The sequence below is a fragment of the Lissotriton vulgaris genome, chromosome 2_1 (genome assembly GCF_964263255.1).
Source record: "Lissotriton vulgaris chromosome 2_1, aLisVul1.2, whole genome shotgun sequence".
Taxonomy (NCBI): Eukaryota; Metazoa; Chordata; class Amphibia; order Caudata; family Salamandridae; genus Lissotriton; species Lissotriton vulgaris.
The window spans coordinates 1,680,442,382-1,680,461,442 of record NC_141687.1 but is presented as its reverse complement, the minus strand read 5'-3'; the positions used below and the strand labels follow the sequence as shown (position 1 = coordinate 1,680,461,442).

Genomic DNA, 19,061 nt, shown 5'->3' with positions numbered 1-19,061 from the left:
CTCGGCGCGGTTCATTACAAATTCCTCAGAAGCAGAGCGATTTCTGCCCTGCACTGGAGGCGAAACCTAACCTGTGCCTGCCGCGCCATGGATCAGGGTACCGCTACACTCCCTGGCTACATTGAAGTGGTGGTACTGACGGCAAAAAAAATCTGAAGTGCCGGTACTCAGTACCAGTGAGTACCGGCCCATTTAAAGCACTCCTGAGCAGACAGAGCTCCCAGACTGGTAGAGTGCACGGTGCAGCCCGAACTGAGGGGCAAAGACAGATAGGGAGCTCTAATAGCAAAAACATTGAGGTATTAGTGCATTGTGTGAATGGCCTTGAGTGGATTCAATAATGCTGATCATATTTACAACAAACGCAGCTTGTATTGCCCTTCTACCAGTGTTGGCTCCTCTGCTGAGGCGGAGGAGCATCGCCTCAATGCTTTTGCCAGTAGAAATGAAGGAAAAATTAAATGATAAAAACTGGAAGTTATTATCATTTTATTTGTTCCTGCGTCTTTGCAGGGCGGGGCTGCTCTGCTGTCAGTGCAAAGGAAGGAGTGGTTACACTTTGTAAAGTGTGCACAAATTTTGGCCGACCCTCCCGGGGCCAGCCAAATAGTCATACGCACTTTCCCTGTTATCCACGCAGGCTGCATTATAGAACATGCCCAAGCCACCATTTCCCATCTGAGAGGTGAACCACTGTGCTCAGATCATTCACAATGCTTCATTGCAGCATTGTGATTAGTCAGGGGGGCCCGTCTGCTTCCTCTTCTGGCTGGAGCGGAGGAATGAGGTCGGCAAGGGATGACGTGAAGAGAAACGAGGAGTTAAGTTTTCTGTTTTTTATCTTTAACCCCGTCCATCCCGCCATCCCCAATCCATGCAAGCCGCAACTGCCATCTATGTTACAAGAGGTCGACGGCACTGCAACATTGCATTGATGTTGTGTTGCCAATAACCTTGGCGCCTTTTTTCTGTTCTCCCATAACATGTTAGCACAGTGACTTAGCAGGGTTGCCGTAGCTCCTAGTGCATGCAAGGTCTATTCACCTCTAACATCCTGTTGGGGAGGAAAATTCACAAATAGTCAAGGTTTAGTGAGCCCTACATGCATCTGGGCTCTGGTGTCACTGCGCCTGCCCCAAAATTACCAGCTAGAAGAGTTTTGCAAGGGTGCAGCGCAAAGAAGGTCTCATAGATATGGAGTAAGAAAAGGCAGTGAAAATCGCTGAGTTGCCTTACTCCATGCTAGGGAAGCATTTCATTTCATTTCATGAGCTTTTCAGTGTGTTTTCCCATGCAACACCTATGTATTTCGATGCTACCCCATAGTCACATGATCATGTAAACCGGGGGAAGTGCCTAGTCCTTACGCCTCCTGAAGTGAGAAGCAAGAAGGGGAAATATCTTTATTTCTCCTCAATTTGCAGCACACATAGAAAGAGGAAAATGCCTCTTATGATTGTTCCTGCGCAGGAAGGTGCCCCTTCCTGCACAAAAACAATCCTGCCAACAACACAGGCCCCCTGGCACCATGGTGCAAGGGTGCCTGCGTTGGTGGTAGGCTACTGCAACGGCTCCAACACAGAGCGACAGGACAGCAATGCCCCTTATTGCCTAAAAATGGTACATTCCTGCCCGTTCACTTTGGTGTAGGCAGCGCAGCAAGCTGAGTTGCTGAGTTGCCCTACGGGCCCACATTTATAATAATTAGTTTTTAAGCCATAACTAGCTTATATAACATTTCATTCCTCACTCTGTCCTTCCAAAGCACTGTAACTATCATGTTGCCAAATTTAAGGACAATAAATGTAACTCCCTTTAGAGGCCTTTCTAGGATTTGAACTTGTAAGATGGCAGATCACAGATATCAGGCAGCAGGTGTGATCACCAGAGCAGGTCAGCTGTAGATGGCCTCTTTCCTTGGGCCCTGGGAAGAAATACCCTACATTGTATGTCTACCTGGAAAGTTGCAGTGCTACTGCTCCACAGCCAGGGGTTTACAACTCTGGCTGCCTGCCACAGATCAGTGACAGAATACTTAAACACAATAGCATGTCAAAAATATTGCGGACAAAAATATACAGTAGGTAAGTGCAAACAGGTAAGTACAAATGTACTATTCTTAACTGCAGTTCTATGTACCTTGAAGATATATGTTGTCAAGGTACATATGTGTGGAGTTATATATAGTAAAACTTTACTTACCCATAGAAAATTACTTACATAATATTCTTATTCTCAATATTTTTGACACAATATTCTGTCCCACCATATTTGTGTTACCAATATTTTGTCCAAATACAACCTGCCACCCCACACCCCACATGGTCATTGATGGGAGGTGGCTCTAGGATATGCAGTTGGGTATGTCAGTTAATGCAAAGTTCATACAGCACTGAGAATTCTGGGATTTGGACACTAGGACAGTGGTCAAAATTCTGTGAATATAACAATTTCAAATTCCCATGGCATAAGCACTTTCCCCCACCTGCAGTTTAACTCAATATTCAACTACTGTCATTCCTGGGTGAATCAGGACATCAGCAAAGCAAAATACACACAGGTGCTGGTAATGGTAAGGTATTACTTGCGAAATATGAATGTATTATTTAAGGTCTTCTCAGGGGCCTTGTAAAGTGAGGATGAAAACTTCCCCTAGCCTGTTTCACTAAGAGGTGTAGGGCCCCAACTGTCCCCAAAACCGGATCTCATGCTAATGCTACAAGCTGCCTTAAATTAATTAGTACTCCCATTGTGAATTTTCCTGCCCAACAGTATTCCCATCTGCCAGTTTCTAATTTGGAAACCATCCTAAAATTAGCGGAAACCTATGTATGCATTTCAGTTTGTGGTAGCAATAAGGATAATAAATATATTTTTATGTAGGATTTGATTAGATAGGCTGTACACAATATTAATTGCTTCATGTTTTCCTCAGATCATTGGGATAGTGGCTTCATTCCTTTTCATATTCCTCCTCTTCTCTGGTTTCTCCTCTTTGTTTGTAATTTTTCCTCAATTATTAGCTAGTTCTGCTACCAACTCTGAGAATGAACCGATTTTTTTCTTCAAGTCTCAGCTGTTCTATTTCTTGTTGAAATTCTTTTAATGCCTGAGGAGTGCCAGTTGAGGTTTCACTTTTACTAACTGTACAATTGAAAACATGGTTGATTCACTATTTTCACTATTTCATGTGAAATTCAAGAAAAACAGAACATCCAATGACTGATTATTGAAAAAGCATCAACAAGATTTGATTCTACTGTGTTATGTGTGCTACATAAATTGTGACAAATGATATAAGATATAATAACAGATATGTATCTTCTAGATACCAGTGTCTGCATGGGACAAGCATTGCATACTAAGTACCAGCAAATACCATAGAAAGAAAAGAGGAGGGCAGACATGAAGTCTGAGTAGAAAAGAAGGTGGACAACAAATAAAGCCATGAGCACTATGGAGAGAGGAAAACACGAAGCCATAACAAATGTATATAACCTTTCTGTTTGAATACTGACTGAAGGTGAATGTAATAGTATGAATAAAATGAGCCCTTTGTCGGCAGGGTATGCCCAGACGTGGGTCCCTTACTCACTTTGCCACTATATTCAAGCTAGCCTGGCTGATGAGCGCTGTTAGCCCGAAACTGGTCCCAGGGTGCTTGTTTCCAGTTCAGGGAAGACCTGGCTTGGCAGTTCGGGCAGGACCATTCCCATGAAGCACAGGGTCAAGACTGATTTGCATACAGCTGGGTCTGAACTGAGGTGGCGAAGTGAGCTAAAGAGCGATGATGGATTTAACCCAGATCTGTTACTAGGGGTGAGTGTCTGAAAAGTTTCAGTGCTCTGTCCATCATCTCCTTGTGTTTGTTTTCTTTGCCCTAAGCTGACAGTGTATGACCAGACGTCAGTCCCTTGCTCACTTTGCCACTTGATTCAAGCTAGCCCGGCTGATGAGGACAGTTAGTCCAAAACCGGTCCCAGGATGCTTGTTTCCAGTTCAGGGAAGACCTAGCTTGGCAGTTCGGGCTGGTCAGTTCCCATGAGGCACAGGGTCAAGACTGATTTGCATATAGCTGGGACTGAACTGAGGTGGGGAAGTGAGCTAAAGAACGATGATGGATACAACCCAGATCTATGAATAGGGTGAGTGTCTGAAAAGTTTCAGTAGTCAGCCCATCATCTCCTTGTATTTGCTTTGTTTGCCCTAAGTTGGCAGAGTATGCCCAGGCATAGGTCCCCTGCTCACTTTGCCACTGGATTCAAGCTAGCCTGGCTGATGAGGGCAGTTAGCCCAAAACCGGTCCCGGTATGCTTGTTTCCAGTTCAGGGAAGACCTGTCTTGGAAGTTCAGATTGGACTGTTCCCATGAGGCACAGGGTCAAGACTGATTTGCATATAGCTGGGTCTGAACTGAGGTGGCAAAGTGAGCTAAAGAACGATGATGGATTCAACCCAGATCTGTGAATGGGGTGAGTGTCTGAAAAGTTTCAGCAGTCAGTCCGTCATCTCCTTGTATTTGCTATGTTTGCACGAATTTGGCAGGGTATGCCCAGACGTAGCTTCCCTGCTCACTTTGCCACTGGATTCAAGCTAGCCTGGCTGATGAGGGCTGTAATCAAATCTTTTTAATGATAACCTGCATTGTTTGAAGATTTACCAAATTATTGTTATGATGATTAGAATTGTTGAGAGACATGCATCCCAGTTAGGTTTTATAGTGTAAAAAAATTGTCTTAGGCATCCCAGGGAGTTGTTGAGCTGCCCCTACTCAAGAACAATGTAGTTAATCTGAGTGACATAGCGGACCTCTTAGGAGCCCCTTTTTAAGGTTTCTCTTGTTGAGGTTTTTGTCTCTTTGATTTTGATCTCGGTGTTGGGGTAGCATCTTTTTAATTGATTGTCAAGACCGTAGTTGTATATCCATGAATTTTTATGTATGAATAATGGTTTTGCACTGTGCACATTATGGTTCATTGAACCAAAATATAGTTAATATGACTAATGACTGACTTTAGAGTACAACGCTATAATTACTTGCTTTTTAGTTGATGCAATTTTCATATCTCTACATAAAAAAAAGTGAACTATAAAGATAAAGTATTACAGCGACTAGTATATTATATGCAACATCTACTCATGCAAAATATAACTAATATTTCTTAAGGAGAATTTGAGAGAGCTAAAATACTTTGTAGCCAAAATTGTGACAGTGAAAAGAAGGTTGTAAACTATAGTAAAAGACGTATTCAGTGAAAATATCATAATGACATGGCTGCATTTAAAGCATACTCAATGTAGCAAAAGCATGTTACTTATATAATGATTAAGACTGAAAAAGATGAGGTCTTTGATTACAATAAAACCTAATTGTATACTAATATATAACAGCAAAAGTGTACACGTGTGCAGCCTAGTGTAGAAGCTTCATAATTTACTGATGTTGAGTAAAGATATCATTGAATTCATTTCAGCAAAACCAGGGTGACTTTTAAACTGGATATTGTGCTAAAATATGCTTTGCCCGAGATATATCTTCAGAAACTCAAATTAGGTTGCAAGTGAGGCTTTGGAACTTGAGAATTTCCAAAAAGAAATTGAGATATACATTGAAACAGTTTTTGTTTTTTCTCCAAAGCAATGTTTGTATGTTCAAAAGTATATGTTGGTTCAATGATCTGACCAGTAAAGGACTGTTGGAAGGAACATTTGTCAGTCTTTAAAAACAATGATCCAAAATATCATATATCTGTACATATAGGTAAAATAAACTGCGAACAAAAGCATTAGAAAATTACAGTTACAACCATTAACAAAAATTGGATTGACTGGAAAGGCGAAGGTAGAAAACAAAAGTTACAAGAAAAATATGGGGCCATATTAGCAAGAACCTTGTTAAAATGACCGCCGTTTTAGCGGCAGGAAACTGCCGCTAAAATGGAGATAATGGGCTTGCTAATATGCATTATAGAATTCATATAGAAGCCCAGGTTAGATGTGCAGGACATGTAACCTGGGCTACTATTGGAATGCTGTAAAGCAGTGTTTCCCAAACTGTGGTCCGCGGACCCCCAGGGGTCCCTGACACATTCCCAGGGGGTCCGCAGGCAGCAGTTTTAAAAGCTCTGCAAAGAATCTTGTATAATTAGCAGTTTTCAAAGAGCAATAAAAGTGTCAAGATGACGCCAGTGATTAATGTCCCTGCTGGAGAGAGATGAGAGTTTTGTCCAGTGGCAGCTTTGAGTTATCTAATGTAGCACAGAGGGTTAATATGCCTACTGCAAAGAACGTGTACCATGCATTTTAAAAAACAATATTTTATATGCATAGGTCAGTGGGTTACTGCTTTTGTCACAAAGATTCTTTTGTTACTGTGCAGTTCATAAGTGGCAAATGTAATCAAGCACAGTGACCTATGAACTGTCATTAAACAGCTACTTGCAAACTGCAAGGTGCAGGTTAGTGACATGTTTTTCCCAGTCTTTCATTCTCCTGATGCTGCTAAAAAGGTTTATTTGGCTAGAAATACATTTTTATTGTTAAAGTCAATGCTAACCACTGTCTTATGTTCTGAATCCTGAGTTTCTGCTTCTCCAGACAGGCACTCATTAAAAATGCCTACCAGTATGAATGACATGTGAATTCTACACCTTGTGGTCCCCTTTTCTATACACTGATTTACAGGTATGATTCACTGTCTCTATATGTGTGTGATGTAAAGTGCTCTGACATCCTACAATAGTATGAGAGATGCTATAAAAATGAAATACACCTGACAGCGGGGCAATGGAGAGATGAGAAGCACTGTTGGAGAGTGATAGTGGGGGAATCATTGAAGAACCCCCAGAAAGATTGTCATATTCTGGTGCATAGTCAGGTCTTCATTTACTATTCTTTAAAAGCTAATACAATTCAATATATAATGATAAATGTGTTGTAGACTGCACCACTGTTTGCTTAATTTTTTGGGGGGAGAGCTTCCTAATGTCCCCTTTGTAGTAGTCAGTCTCACACACTGCACTTGGGGTGCACCTTCTGGGGACTGGTCTGAAATTATTTGCCAGGGCTGCTTTCGATTTCCAGTATGGCTCTGGCAGGAGTAGGAGCCTCGTACTGCGAAATAAAACCAACCATTGAAAAGTTAGTCACAGAGATGCAGCACCAACCTTCCCAATAACTTTTTTTCTTTTCTTGCAAATTCTTTCAATATAAAATACAACAAAAGTGGCGGAGAGTGTCATTAGTCTCCTTGGCTTAACAACACACTCCGCCACTTCAGAAACGCAGCGCTGCACCATATTTACAAGAATATGGTGCAGCCCTGAGTTTCCCCTGCGCTGGCGCTACACTTAACAGGGGGAAATTTTTATCTACACAGGAAGGTCCCCCTTTCTGCACATAAACAATCTTGAAATGTTGTTTTGTCACTTCTATGTATGCTGCTTAATGCAGCACACATGGAAGTTACAGAATGTCTTTTTTTTATTTTAAAGATTGTTGATGTGCAGGAAGGGTCACCTTCCTGAACATAAGCAATCCAAGGCATTTTGCAAAAACGAGGAGAAATAAAGCATTTCTCCTTGTTTTGCCAAGTTAAGACCAGGTTTTCCCTGGTCTTAATTTTTGCGCTACCTCCGATTTACTATGCCCTTGTAAATAGGGGGCACTGTCAAAATCAATTTATGGTGCAGAGAAAACTCCCACCGCAACACCCACTGCCCACACCTTTCACGCTAAGCATTGGGTGAAAGGGGGTCTTATTTACAAGGCACCGTTAAGCCACGTTAAGTGGCTTAATGATGCCTTGTAAATAAGGTGAAGCCCCTATCACCACGGGAACCTCGCAAAAAGTAACGTTCCCATAATGATAGGGGCTTGTAAAAATGCTCCTAAAATCCTTAGTAATTTGAGTATCTATTTTGTGTGCACACGTGTGTTAATTTTTTTGTAATTTCTGTTTTACTGTTTGAAATTTAAATCTTCCAAATTGCTTGGGGTCCCCGGATTCCAGTAGTGATTCAATGGGGTCCTCAAGAGTCAAAAGTTTGGGAACCACTGCTGTAAAGCATATTAGCAAGCCCATTATCGCAGTTTTAGCTGCAGTTTCCTGCCGCTAAACTGGTGATAATTTTAACGAGGATCTTGCTAATATGCCCCTTGGTTTCTTGTCACAAGCTCAGAACAGCCTAACTTTTTCTAGTAAAAATGAAGAAATGCTCTTCTTGGTAAGACACAAGTATTACAGTTAATATGATGCTAAATGAGCCTCTTGTTATACTGATGAATATGAGAATGTATTGAGTTTGACTAGATGGCCGCACAGCTAGTTGATACTCTTACATCAAGCACTTTGTTCAGGGCCACAATGCCCAATACCTATTTAAGATAAGCACCGAAAATTAGTTGTGGATAAAATATACAAATAAAATGCAAAAGTTCACCTTAAAACTGCAAGTCAAATTATCATTGACATTTTTTAATTATCCAGAATCTATGTGTAAATAAGCTAAATGTTTGTTCCGATATTCTAACCTAAAATGGTGACTTAAATTAAAACAAAATAAAGCAGGTACACTTCATTTGTTATTTAATACAGGGAATACAGAAATCAATACCTATATAAAAAAATGGACTTTCATCATGAACTGTGAATCAAAATAAAAACAATGACACTGTGATCCTTATGTCAACACCTAAGGAGCAACATGCTTTGGAATAATTCTGCAACGTTTAATCACTTTTGGAGGTTATTTATATGTCTTATAAAATACAGGTTAAGAAATACATTGAACTACCTTTAAGCAACAACAAATATAACCTGGAACCTTATTAGTTGGGACTGTTGAGTTTCAATCTGTGTGAGGATTATTTCATTTAGAAATATCTATGTATCAGTATACATTTTCAAAGAAAAATATAATGTATAAGAATGATTTCATTTAAATTTGGGACTTAAAACATCTGTTGGTTAATGGATTTCCCAACCTGAGAAGGATTTTGGATGGTTTTAAGTTTGGGTCCGAAGCAAATCTACCAATCTCTACCATAAGAGAGCTACAGGTTGTGAGGTGAATTCACATAAACCAGGAGGATCTCATGAGGGGAAATTGGCGTTGGGAGGCGAAAAGCAAGCATACCGTAAATGTTGGTTTCGTGTCTGGGATCTTTCTGCCTCATGCTTGTGATTCAAATAAGAAGAATTAGCAGCTGGGGTAATAATCATGCAGGCAGTACAGTGAATATGTCAAGGAAAGCAAGCACAGCACACACAAAGTGAAGATACATAGATATATGGCTTGACTGTAATTCTAACGCAAGCCCATTAACCCTTGTAATTCATCTAATGCTTTAATTGGAAATGCTACTAACGAACACAAGATATACACAGATTCCTTCCTTTAGCTCAGGAACAAACAGGCTCCACTGTAGAAGAGAAAATAGTTGTGGGATGAAGGATCCTGCTGATAACCTTACACTGCTACAGAAGCCATCCTTAGGGTAAGCACTGATGAGAGGAGGAATACACTAGAGAGACAGGATAAACAAACAAAGGTGCAGGAAATCACCTTTTGAGTGAACTGAATGAAAGGGAACCATACAATGAAGTGGTTGCAAGCAACTTGTTTCCACATTTCTGCTGCTTAGATTGCCTTGGATGCACTCTTTCAATAACTCCGATTGGTCCTTCATTTCTTCCTGACCTGGAATACCTTTCCCTTGTATCTCATGCCAACAATGTCTGGTTTTCCATAGCCTTTAGATATCACAAACAGACCAGGCAAAAATGCTCAGATAAGCACCGCACAATTGATCTCCTTGCACAGAATCTCTCGTTCCATCCATTCATTCTCACTCTGTCCTCCTCTCTGCTCTCTCTTCACTGATAGTTTCTATAATCCCCTTCCTCTCTCACTTTCTTTCTCCCTTAAAGCCTCTGAGTGCCTGTTGCAATTACCCTAGGGGATCTGAGGATAGTGACAAAGGAGTCAGGCCTGCAGGACCTGGACCCTACTAGGAAAATACCTGGTAGAATAAAAGGCCTGTCTGCCCCTGATCAGAACTATACATTTTTGATTACCCCTTTACTGTCTTCCTATATAGCCTAATCCTACGATTCCTGTCTGAATCTAGTCTTTCATGGGTCATGACAATGTTGAACCACTCTTGAAATCTTTATCAACTAAATGATATAGTTAGGTAAATTGTGAATATTAACAGTTATCCCTACTATATCTCTCTTTCCCACTTTGTTCTATATCTTTAGAATTATTCTCTGTTCATATAAATTAGTATTCTCCAATGAGTGTGACAATTAATAGCAGTAACCACTTAAGTAATTACCAAAAGGAACAGACATTTGTGGAAAAGGCAAACTCACCCACTCTTTTGTATCATCCTTCATCATTGGTAACCTTACCCGTCCTGATGAGATAGTACTACCAAGAAGGACTCAACCTCTATTTGAGGAAGTTCTTTATACAAGGCTACTAGATATGTAAGTGATCTAGGGTACCTCAATATAGACCCAAAAATATTTCTTCTCACTAAGTGTGCCATGAGTTGAAAAACAATGAAGGAATGTGTAATTAATACTTTTGACTCATACACCCATAAAGGTACTGACATGTTTCAGCTTGTATTCATGTCAAAACAGGTCAAAGGCTTTCATCAGGGCTAATTAAGATCCTTACGCAAATTATACATTTACTCATTCATAAATATAAATTCTAAAGAATAGATTATTTCATACCTTTTTAGGCTGAATCAAAAAACCTGAATTGGAATTAGGATATCTTGCGTCCACATGCATCACTTGTGTACTGGTAAAACCATAGTAGTGAAGTTTCCAAAGTGAAGCAAGTGCAAATACTAACTAGGAGATATCAAGTCCTCATAGTAGTGATGGAGACAGCCCACATAGTCATACAGCTATATGGCAGAAAGACATAATTGATCCGTTCACTATCAGATATTTTAATCACAGTTTCACACGCATGTCTGAATTACCAATATCATATGTAACCATTTTATACATGCTCCACCATTGGTGGCAGTGGTATGGGTATCACTTTCATATGTTTGATACCATCGATATCATCATTCACACCTGCAATCAATGTCTACATACAACTAGTTAAACTCGCTTTAAAATCCACTATCCATGATGGCACTTGGGTGGGACTGATTTTCATGCTTTAAATACCACAGAGTAGCATCATTCACATTCTCTGTAAATACTTAAACAAAACTTGTAAAGCCATTTTGAAATACAGGGTGAAAGAATGACTGTAGTATAGGATGCTAATGTCACTTAAAAGTGCACACACCATATTACTAATCTTATTTAAGTTAGGCAGGACTAAGCCTAGGTAAAATATGCACTCAATCGTGGTCATCTGTTGTCTCACATTGTCCAGGTCATCAGGCCGCTGCAGTATAGTCATGCATCCTCAACATTCATACAACTTACTTCTTCAAGAGGTTTTCTCCAGATTTAAAACTTTAGGCCTGAGATAAAAGTGTTTAGATACAAAATACTAGAATCACTGAGAGTAATGAGGATTAGTCATAAAATAATGTAATAATTTGCCCTGAGCAAGCAACAAATGACAAAGAACGTAAAAAACAGAGGATGATCAAATGTAGGAATATTCTGTGGTTTTGTGAGCAGGCAATGGTTTCCATATAGTGCATTTCTGTAGAATAAAATGCACTTGGGATAGTATAAAGTTGTTTCAGGTGGATTTAATCAGACTCCCCAATCGCGTATATTTTCTAAAAGATTTCTTCCACTCTTGGGAGTGTGTAATTGAGGTAGCTAGTGAATGCTGTTAGGAACAATTGATTGCTTGACGCAAATATACACCTACAGGTGATTTGATTTAATATTTTGTAAAGCGCTCATATGCCCGGAGGCGTCATGGCACTCAATCAATCAATCAATCATTGCATTTATATAGCGCACTACTTACCCAGAGGGTCTCAAGGCGCTGGGGGGGGGGGAAAGGGGGGGGGGGATCTGCTACTGCTCGAACAACCAGGTCTTGAGTTGCTTCCTGAAGGCGAGGTGGTCCTGGGTCAGGCGGAGGTGGGTGGGGAGGGAGTTCCATGTCTTGGCGGCGAGGTAGGAGAAGAACAGTCCCCCTGTGGTGGCTCTACGGATGTGGGGGACGGTGGCGAGGGCGTGGCTGATCGATCGAAGCTGGCGTTTGGGAGCGTAGAAGTTGAGGCGGCTGTTGAGGTATCCTGGGCCTTGGCTGTGTAGGGCTTTGTGTGCGTGGGTGAGGAGACGGAAGGTGATTCTCTTGTTGACCGGGAGCCAATGCAGATCTCTCAGGTGTCCGGAGATGTGGCTGCGACGGGGGATGTCCAGGATGAGTCGTGCTGAGGCGTTCTGGATCCGCTGGAGTCTCTTCTGGAGTTTGGCGGTGGTTCTGGCGTAGAGGGTGTTGCCGTAGTCCAGACGGCTGGTGACGAGGGCCTGGGTGACCGTCTTCCTGGTCTCGGTGGGGATCCACCGGAAGATCTTACGTAGCATGCGCAGGATGTTGAAGCACGACGAGGAGACGGCGTTGACTTGTCTGGTCATGGAGAGGGAGGAGTCCAGGATGAAGTCCAGGTTGCGTGCGTGGTCTGTTGGTTTGGGTGCGCTGCCTAGGGCGGGGGGCCACCAGGAGTTGTCCCAAGCGGCGGGTGAGGATCCCAGGATGAGGACTTCTGTCTTATCTGAGTTCAGTTTCAGGCGGCTGTTCTTCATCCATTCGGCTACCTCTTTCATCCCTTCGTGAAGGTTGGCGGTGGCGGGGTCATTGGTAAGGGAGAGGATCAGCTGGGTGTCGTCCGCATAGGAGATGATGTTGAGGTTGCGCTGGCGTGCGATGTCTGCGAGGGGGCTCATGTAGATGTTGAAGAGGGTTGGACTGAGCGAGGAGCCTTGAGGGACGCCGCAGATGACTTCGGTGGCTTCAGATCTGAACGGAGGGAGGCGGACTCTCTGTGTCCTTCCGGCGAGGAAGGAGATGATCCACTCCAGTGCCTTCTCCTGGACTCCGACGTTGCTGAGGCGTTGTACTAGGGTACGATGGCAGACAGTGTCGAAGGCCGCGGAGAGGTCGAGGAGGATGAGGGCCGCTGTTTCTCCGTTGTCGAGCAGCGCTCGGATGTCATCGGTGACTGCGATCAGGGCGGTCTCGGTGCTGTGGTTGGCCCGGAAGCCAGACTGCGAGGGGTCGAGGGATCCGTTCGTCTCGAGGAAGGCGGCCAGCTGCTTGTTGATGGTCTTCTCGATGACTTTTGCAGGAAACGGGAGCAGCGAGATGGGGCGGTAGTTTTTGAGGTCAGTGGGGTCAGCCGATGGCTTCTTGAGTAGAGCGCTGAGTTCGGCGTGCTTCCAGCTCTCCGGGAAGGTAGCGGTGTCGAAGGAGGTGTTGATGATGTCCCGCAGGTGGGGTGCGATGATAGCGTCGGCCTTGTTGAAGACGTGGTGAGGGCAGGGGTCGGTCAGAGATCCGGAGTGGATGGAGTTCATCGTGCGGACGGTGTCTTCGGTGCTGATCGGAGTCCAGGCGCGGAGGGTGGTGGTGGGGGGCGGTGGTTCGGTCGTGGTGTTCATCGGTTGAGTGCTGAAGCTGTTGTTTATGTCCGTGATCTTGTTGTGGCAGTAGGAGGCGAGGCAGTTGCAGAGGTCTTGCGAAGGGGTGATGTCGTTGTTTCCGGCGTTGGGGTTGGAGATCTCTTTGACGATGTTGAAGAGTTCTTTGCTGTTGTGTGCGTTGTTGTCCAGTTGTTCCTTGAATGCAGTTTTCTTGGTGGCACGGATGAGTTGGTGGTGTTTTCGGGTGGCGAGCTTGAGGGCAGTCATGTTGTCCGGTGTTGGGTCTCTGCGCCAGGTTCTCTCGAGGGCTCGGCAGTTCTTCTTGGAGCTCTTGAGTCCGTCGGTGAACCATGGGGCTTTCTTGCTGCCGGGTCTGCTGGGCAGGGTCCTCAGGGGGGCGAGCTCGTCTGCGCAGTCGCTGATCCACTTCGTGAGATTGGTGGCCGCCTGGCTAGGGTTCGTTGTGCTGGTGGGAGGGTTCATGCTCAGGGAGGACGCGAGCTGGTCGGCTGTGATCTTGTTCCAGTTCCTGCGTGCAGCCTGTTGCTGGTGGTGGTATATCGTGGTCCTTGTGAAGCTGAAGTGGACGCAGCTGTGGTCCGTCCAGTGGAGTCCGGTGGCGTGGCTGAAGGCGATGACCTTGCTGGATGAGAAGACGGGGTCGAGTGTGTGTCCGGCGTAGTGGGTGGGGGTGGTCACCAGTTGCTTGAGTCCCAGGTTGGCTAGGTTGTCCAGCAGGGTGGTGGTGTTGCGGTCGTTGTTGTTCTCCAGGTGGAAGTTGAGGTCCCCTAGGAGGATGTAGTCGGCGGAGCAGAGGGCGTGTGGGCTGATGAGGTCGGCGATGTCTTCGCTGAATTGTGTGCGTTGTCCAGGGGGTCTGTAGATGAGTGTGCCTCTGAGGGTGGTCTTGGGGTTGATGTGGACTTGGAAGTGCAGGTGCTCGGCGGTTGCGAGTGTGTCATCGGTGTTGGTCGTGATGTGGATGGTGTTCCTGTGGACGATGGCGATGCCTCCTCCGGTGTGGATGATGCGGTCCCTTCGGATGATCTTGTAGCCGTCTGGGATGGAGATGGCGATGTCAGGCGCTGAGGAGGCCTTCATCCAGGTTTCCGTGAAGAAGGCGACGTCTGGGGCTGTGGTGTCAAGCACTAGCTTCTGACATAAAGTGGGACCCTGGATAATTGCTGTATAGCAATGTCTTACAGATTTCTTCTGTGTAGAACTGTGTTCCAGTGTAAGGCAGCAACTCTCATGAAACTGCCACATCCCCATGAGACGGATTTGTAGGAGGGGCCCACCAGGTTTTTGGCGGTACTTCAGCAGGGAACTCTTCTTGGAGTGTACCACCTAAAGTTCTTTTTTAGGTAGTCTGGACCTATCCCGTTCAAGAATTTGAAAACTGTATAAAGCTTTAAAAATAGACGTTATTTTTCACGGGGAGACAGTGTAATTCATTGCGAGACTGAGTCACAGATTGGAATTTAGGGAGGTTCAGCAACATTTGTGCTGTATTAGTGATAAATTAGAGGAAAGAAAAAGGCACTGTGCCTCGCAAAGAGAGACAGCTGAGGAAGCTTTACAGAGTCAAAGCAAGGACACCATTGCGAGTGCATGAAGAGAGGAGATCAGCGACTAAGTAGGGAGCAGGAGAGCGAGGGATTGCAGGAGAAAACTGAAGGCAGCAAACCAACCCTGCAGGAAGGACACACCAAGGACAAAGGTGAAGAAGAACAGCTGTGTTCTGAGGTTAAGGGGCACGAGTACATAGGTAGATAGCCCTGGGTTAAGGAGTAATTGACAAGCTTCCTCTAATCTTGATGTCTGGTGGGTGAGCGAGCGCAGTTCTGTATTGGTGACTGCTTGATTAGTGTGTAACTCCACTGATGATTGATTGATAAACATATGTCCCCCATCAAAGGATGATGCATAGATGCACCATTCCTCTGTTGATCGATAATAGACAGATGTGCTTCCCTACACTTGTTTGCTGTATATTAAATGTGCTCCCTTCTACTGATTCGTTCTTGATAGATGTGTTCTCTTTTTATCGTTGTTTGATAATGTGTTATCCTATATTAACTGCTGAGTTTTTAATGATTCTGTGTTCTATTGATTATTGATAAGCATAAGACACAATCTATCCAACACTTATTTTTAATAGCACTCTATTGGTTGCCGAGTTAGACATGTTTTTTCATCCATTGATTATTTATTGATATATGTTTTATGTTCAGTTCTAATTTCTCCTAATTTCTAATTGATAGCTACACGTCCTGTATAGATTGATCATTGAAAGATTGGATGGCTGTAAATCATTGGCTATTGATAGATTTACTATAAGCTATTGATTGCTGATTGGTCGATGGTCCATGCTCTAATGATATTTATATTGACACTACTTATTCATTCATGTGCTGCCCCTTGTTGACTTTGATGGATAGAAGTCAGCTTTCATTTATTTATAGCTGTTCGATAGAAATGCTTTGTCCAATGCCGATTGCTAATTAACAGAAGGGCAGTTTTCTGTTAATTTCTGAATGATAGATTCCGAATTCTTTATTGGTTGCTAATAGATTAGCCGCCCTTTATCAATAGCTCTTTGGCCGACATGTTGCCCAGTTTAGATTTATTTAAACCTTGAGGATAACATCAAATTGAGAGTATAAAAATTGAATAATCATGCATAAAACAATCATTGAGATATAATCAATACAAAAGTGATCTAATAAAGTACATGTAACTATTCATAAACATCCTCTTTAATCAAATGATCTACTTAAAAATGTAAACAATCTTGAACAAGTGATCTGGAGTTGATGGAGCCAAAATCATATCTAGTGCCTCTAGTTTGCTCCTAGTAATACAAAACATCTTTAAACATCTCCTACTGACCACTCTCAAAGCTGAACACGAAATATATGCTGTACATCGGGTACCCCTGCATTACAGGGTCTGCAAATACAATCGTCCATTCCAAGACCCTTTTCGTACTGCTTCAGACCATCACTGCCAAGACTGAAGGAACATTTCCTTATTTGATGTGCATCCAAAACTCGTGGTTATATTCTATTTGGCAATGCCACAGAGCTCACATATTTAATCCTACAAAGTGCTGCACATTTTTCATGATCTATTGGAAACCAGGGGAATATTGCTGTTTAAAAAAATATTCATTCATATGAGTCACGATTTAAAGCGGTAGTGAACAGAAGATTAGAAGTGCTTATGCAGACGTCAATTTCCTTGTCAGAGGTATTGGAAGCCCAGGCACGGAGTCCTAATTGAGTTAATGGGGAAGTTAGAATTCAGTGTGCTGTGCCCAAACGCACAGCTGCTACATTATCTCTGTAATAAACGCTTCTAACACTCAACTCAAGTTGAATTGCCTGACCAGGAAACTTTTCCTAATAGTGAACACAGTTTTGATCATTTTCTCCTCTGTCCAATTTAGGGTCCTTACCATGTACAAACACAACTGTTGTTGTAAACCTAGGGATCTATTTATGTGGTGCAAGAGTGATGTGAACCTTAAACGTGTAAGGAAGCCACACAAGACCACTTTGCACGGCCCTGAGTGGCTCCATATATCTGGAGAAAGGCAACGCACCACAATTTGCTGCATTACCTTACTATGCCCTGGGAATGTTCCATGGGCATCGTGTGGTTATTCCCTCACAACCCCTATGATTGTTGACGCAGTCCCAGATTTACCAGAATGAAAGACCTGGGAATGCGCCAAAAAGATACTCCTTCTCAGGTGATGAGTAACAAGGAGATACATCTTTATTTCACCTCCTTACTTCCTCTTTCAGGGACCCATGCTCCATGGCGCTAGAGTGCCTGCATTGGCGCTAGGGTGCCTGCATTGGCGCTAGAGTGCCTGCATTGGCGCTAGGGTGCCTGCATTGGCGCTAGAGTGCCTGCATTGGCGCTAGGGTGCCTGCATTGGCGCTAGGGTGCCTGCATTGGCGCTAGGGTACCTGCATTGGCGCTAGGGTGCCTACATTGGCGCTAGGCTGCCAAAAGGGCACCAGCACAGGGGAAAAGGCAGGAGTGTTCTTTATTGCCTTAAAAATAGCACATTTCTGCCCTTTCCCTGTGACGCAGTGCAGCACAGCAAGATGACTTTCTGTGCTGCACTGGGTGACACTCTCGTTATTAGGCCCTCTAGTGATGTGTAAAATCACAGGGTTTGTGAATGCAAATGAGTAGTTTAAAAATTACAAAACTCTTTTCCGACTCACAAAAGGGGTTCTGCAATCAGTATGTATTGCAGGCGGCAGGGGTCATGAAAGCAGCATTCTGCCCTTCTAATTGTGGTTCGTAATTAAAGGCATGAATGGTTTGTGAACACAGTTACAAAACATTGATACGTTTCAGACTCCGAGGTTGGAGGTCTTATCAGATTTGCTCTGGGGAAGCTGTCCGCGTGCTACAGCTGCCCCTTCGGAGGGTGGCCTCTATGGGAGCAGACAGAGGTCCAGTGGACACAGTCTGCTTCACCCACCCTCATGTCCTCCCTGATGGGATAGATTTTTTAAAGCAGCACATGTCTCTCGAAGGGATATGGATAGCTTTAAACAAAATACAATCTACAGTTCCTTGCAGGCACCATGCCAGCTTTGGCCACCATTGCAGGGGGTCAGAAATAGCATTCTTTCTGTTTACCATTCATTTGACAGGTCATTTTGCACCCTCTATGAGTGGCATGTTGTGATGCCACTTTTTAGTACACAGCTCACCGTGAAATGACATACACGTCACAAAACGTGGTCACACAAATATCAGCTGCTAATTGCGACCCGCCTTTTCATACATCAGGACCATCGACTAAATAAAACATATTCGATGGCGCAGGTCAAAGTTGCTGGTCCTTTCATTTCCTATATTTTCAACGTATGCTTTTGATGTCTTTATTGTTTGCTTTGTACATGTTGTTAATTCAATTTCCATGCCCAACACCTCTGCTATATTGTTGCTCAAAAATAAATGTCAGGTACTGCGCAAAAGTGACCAGTATGCAGACAAAGCGTGTTACTTGCGTTAGTCTATCTCGATCTTAAAATAATGTTTTTGTGACCACTGCAGCAATGTGTAAAGCTTTTGAACATTTCTGCAGCAGTCAAAATTATAAAGTGCTTAAGAGAGGATGGATTTCCTGACCCGCAACCTTAAGTAGACGCTTGCCTATCTTTTTGAAGGGCGATATGTCCCCTGCTGCAATCTACCTGAAGCAGTGTGCAGCTGTCTTTTGTTGATGTTCAGTTAGATGTGGGTTCTTCTCCGAGCAGACACTGCCACCATTTAACCTCCTCCTTTGTTTTCCAGACCTGCCCTGGTAACGGCGGAAGCAGGGCTGGAGCTGGAGACGGTGCCACATTGACAATGGGACCCATCTATGCAGGTGCGTCATCATGTTTCTGCTTTTCCTCTTGGCATAGATTGAATAGAAAGTCTTAAAAGCAACT

At 43.5% G+C, this 19,061-nt stretch overlaps 1 protein-coding gene across 1 annotated transcript in view; it reads left to right on the top strand.

Annotated features, from left to right (window-relative positions):
* Nucleotides 1–19,061, top strand: part of LOC147733085 (uromodulin-like) — an 82,943-nt gene that overhangs the window by 57,999 nt on the left and 5,883 nt on the right. Inside the window, exon 8 of the mRNA XM_086958923.1 lies at nucleotides 18,922–18,997. Coding sequence (XP_086815049.1) covers nucleotides 18,922–18,997 — 76 coding nt within the window. The remainder of the gene's footprint in view (nucleotides 1–18,921; nucleotides 18,998–19,061) is intronic.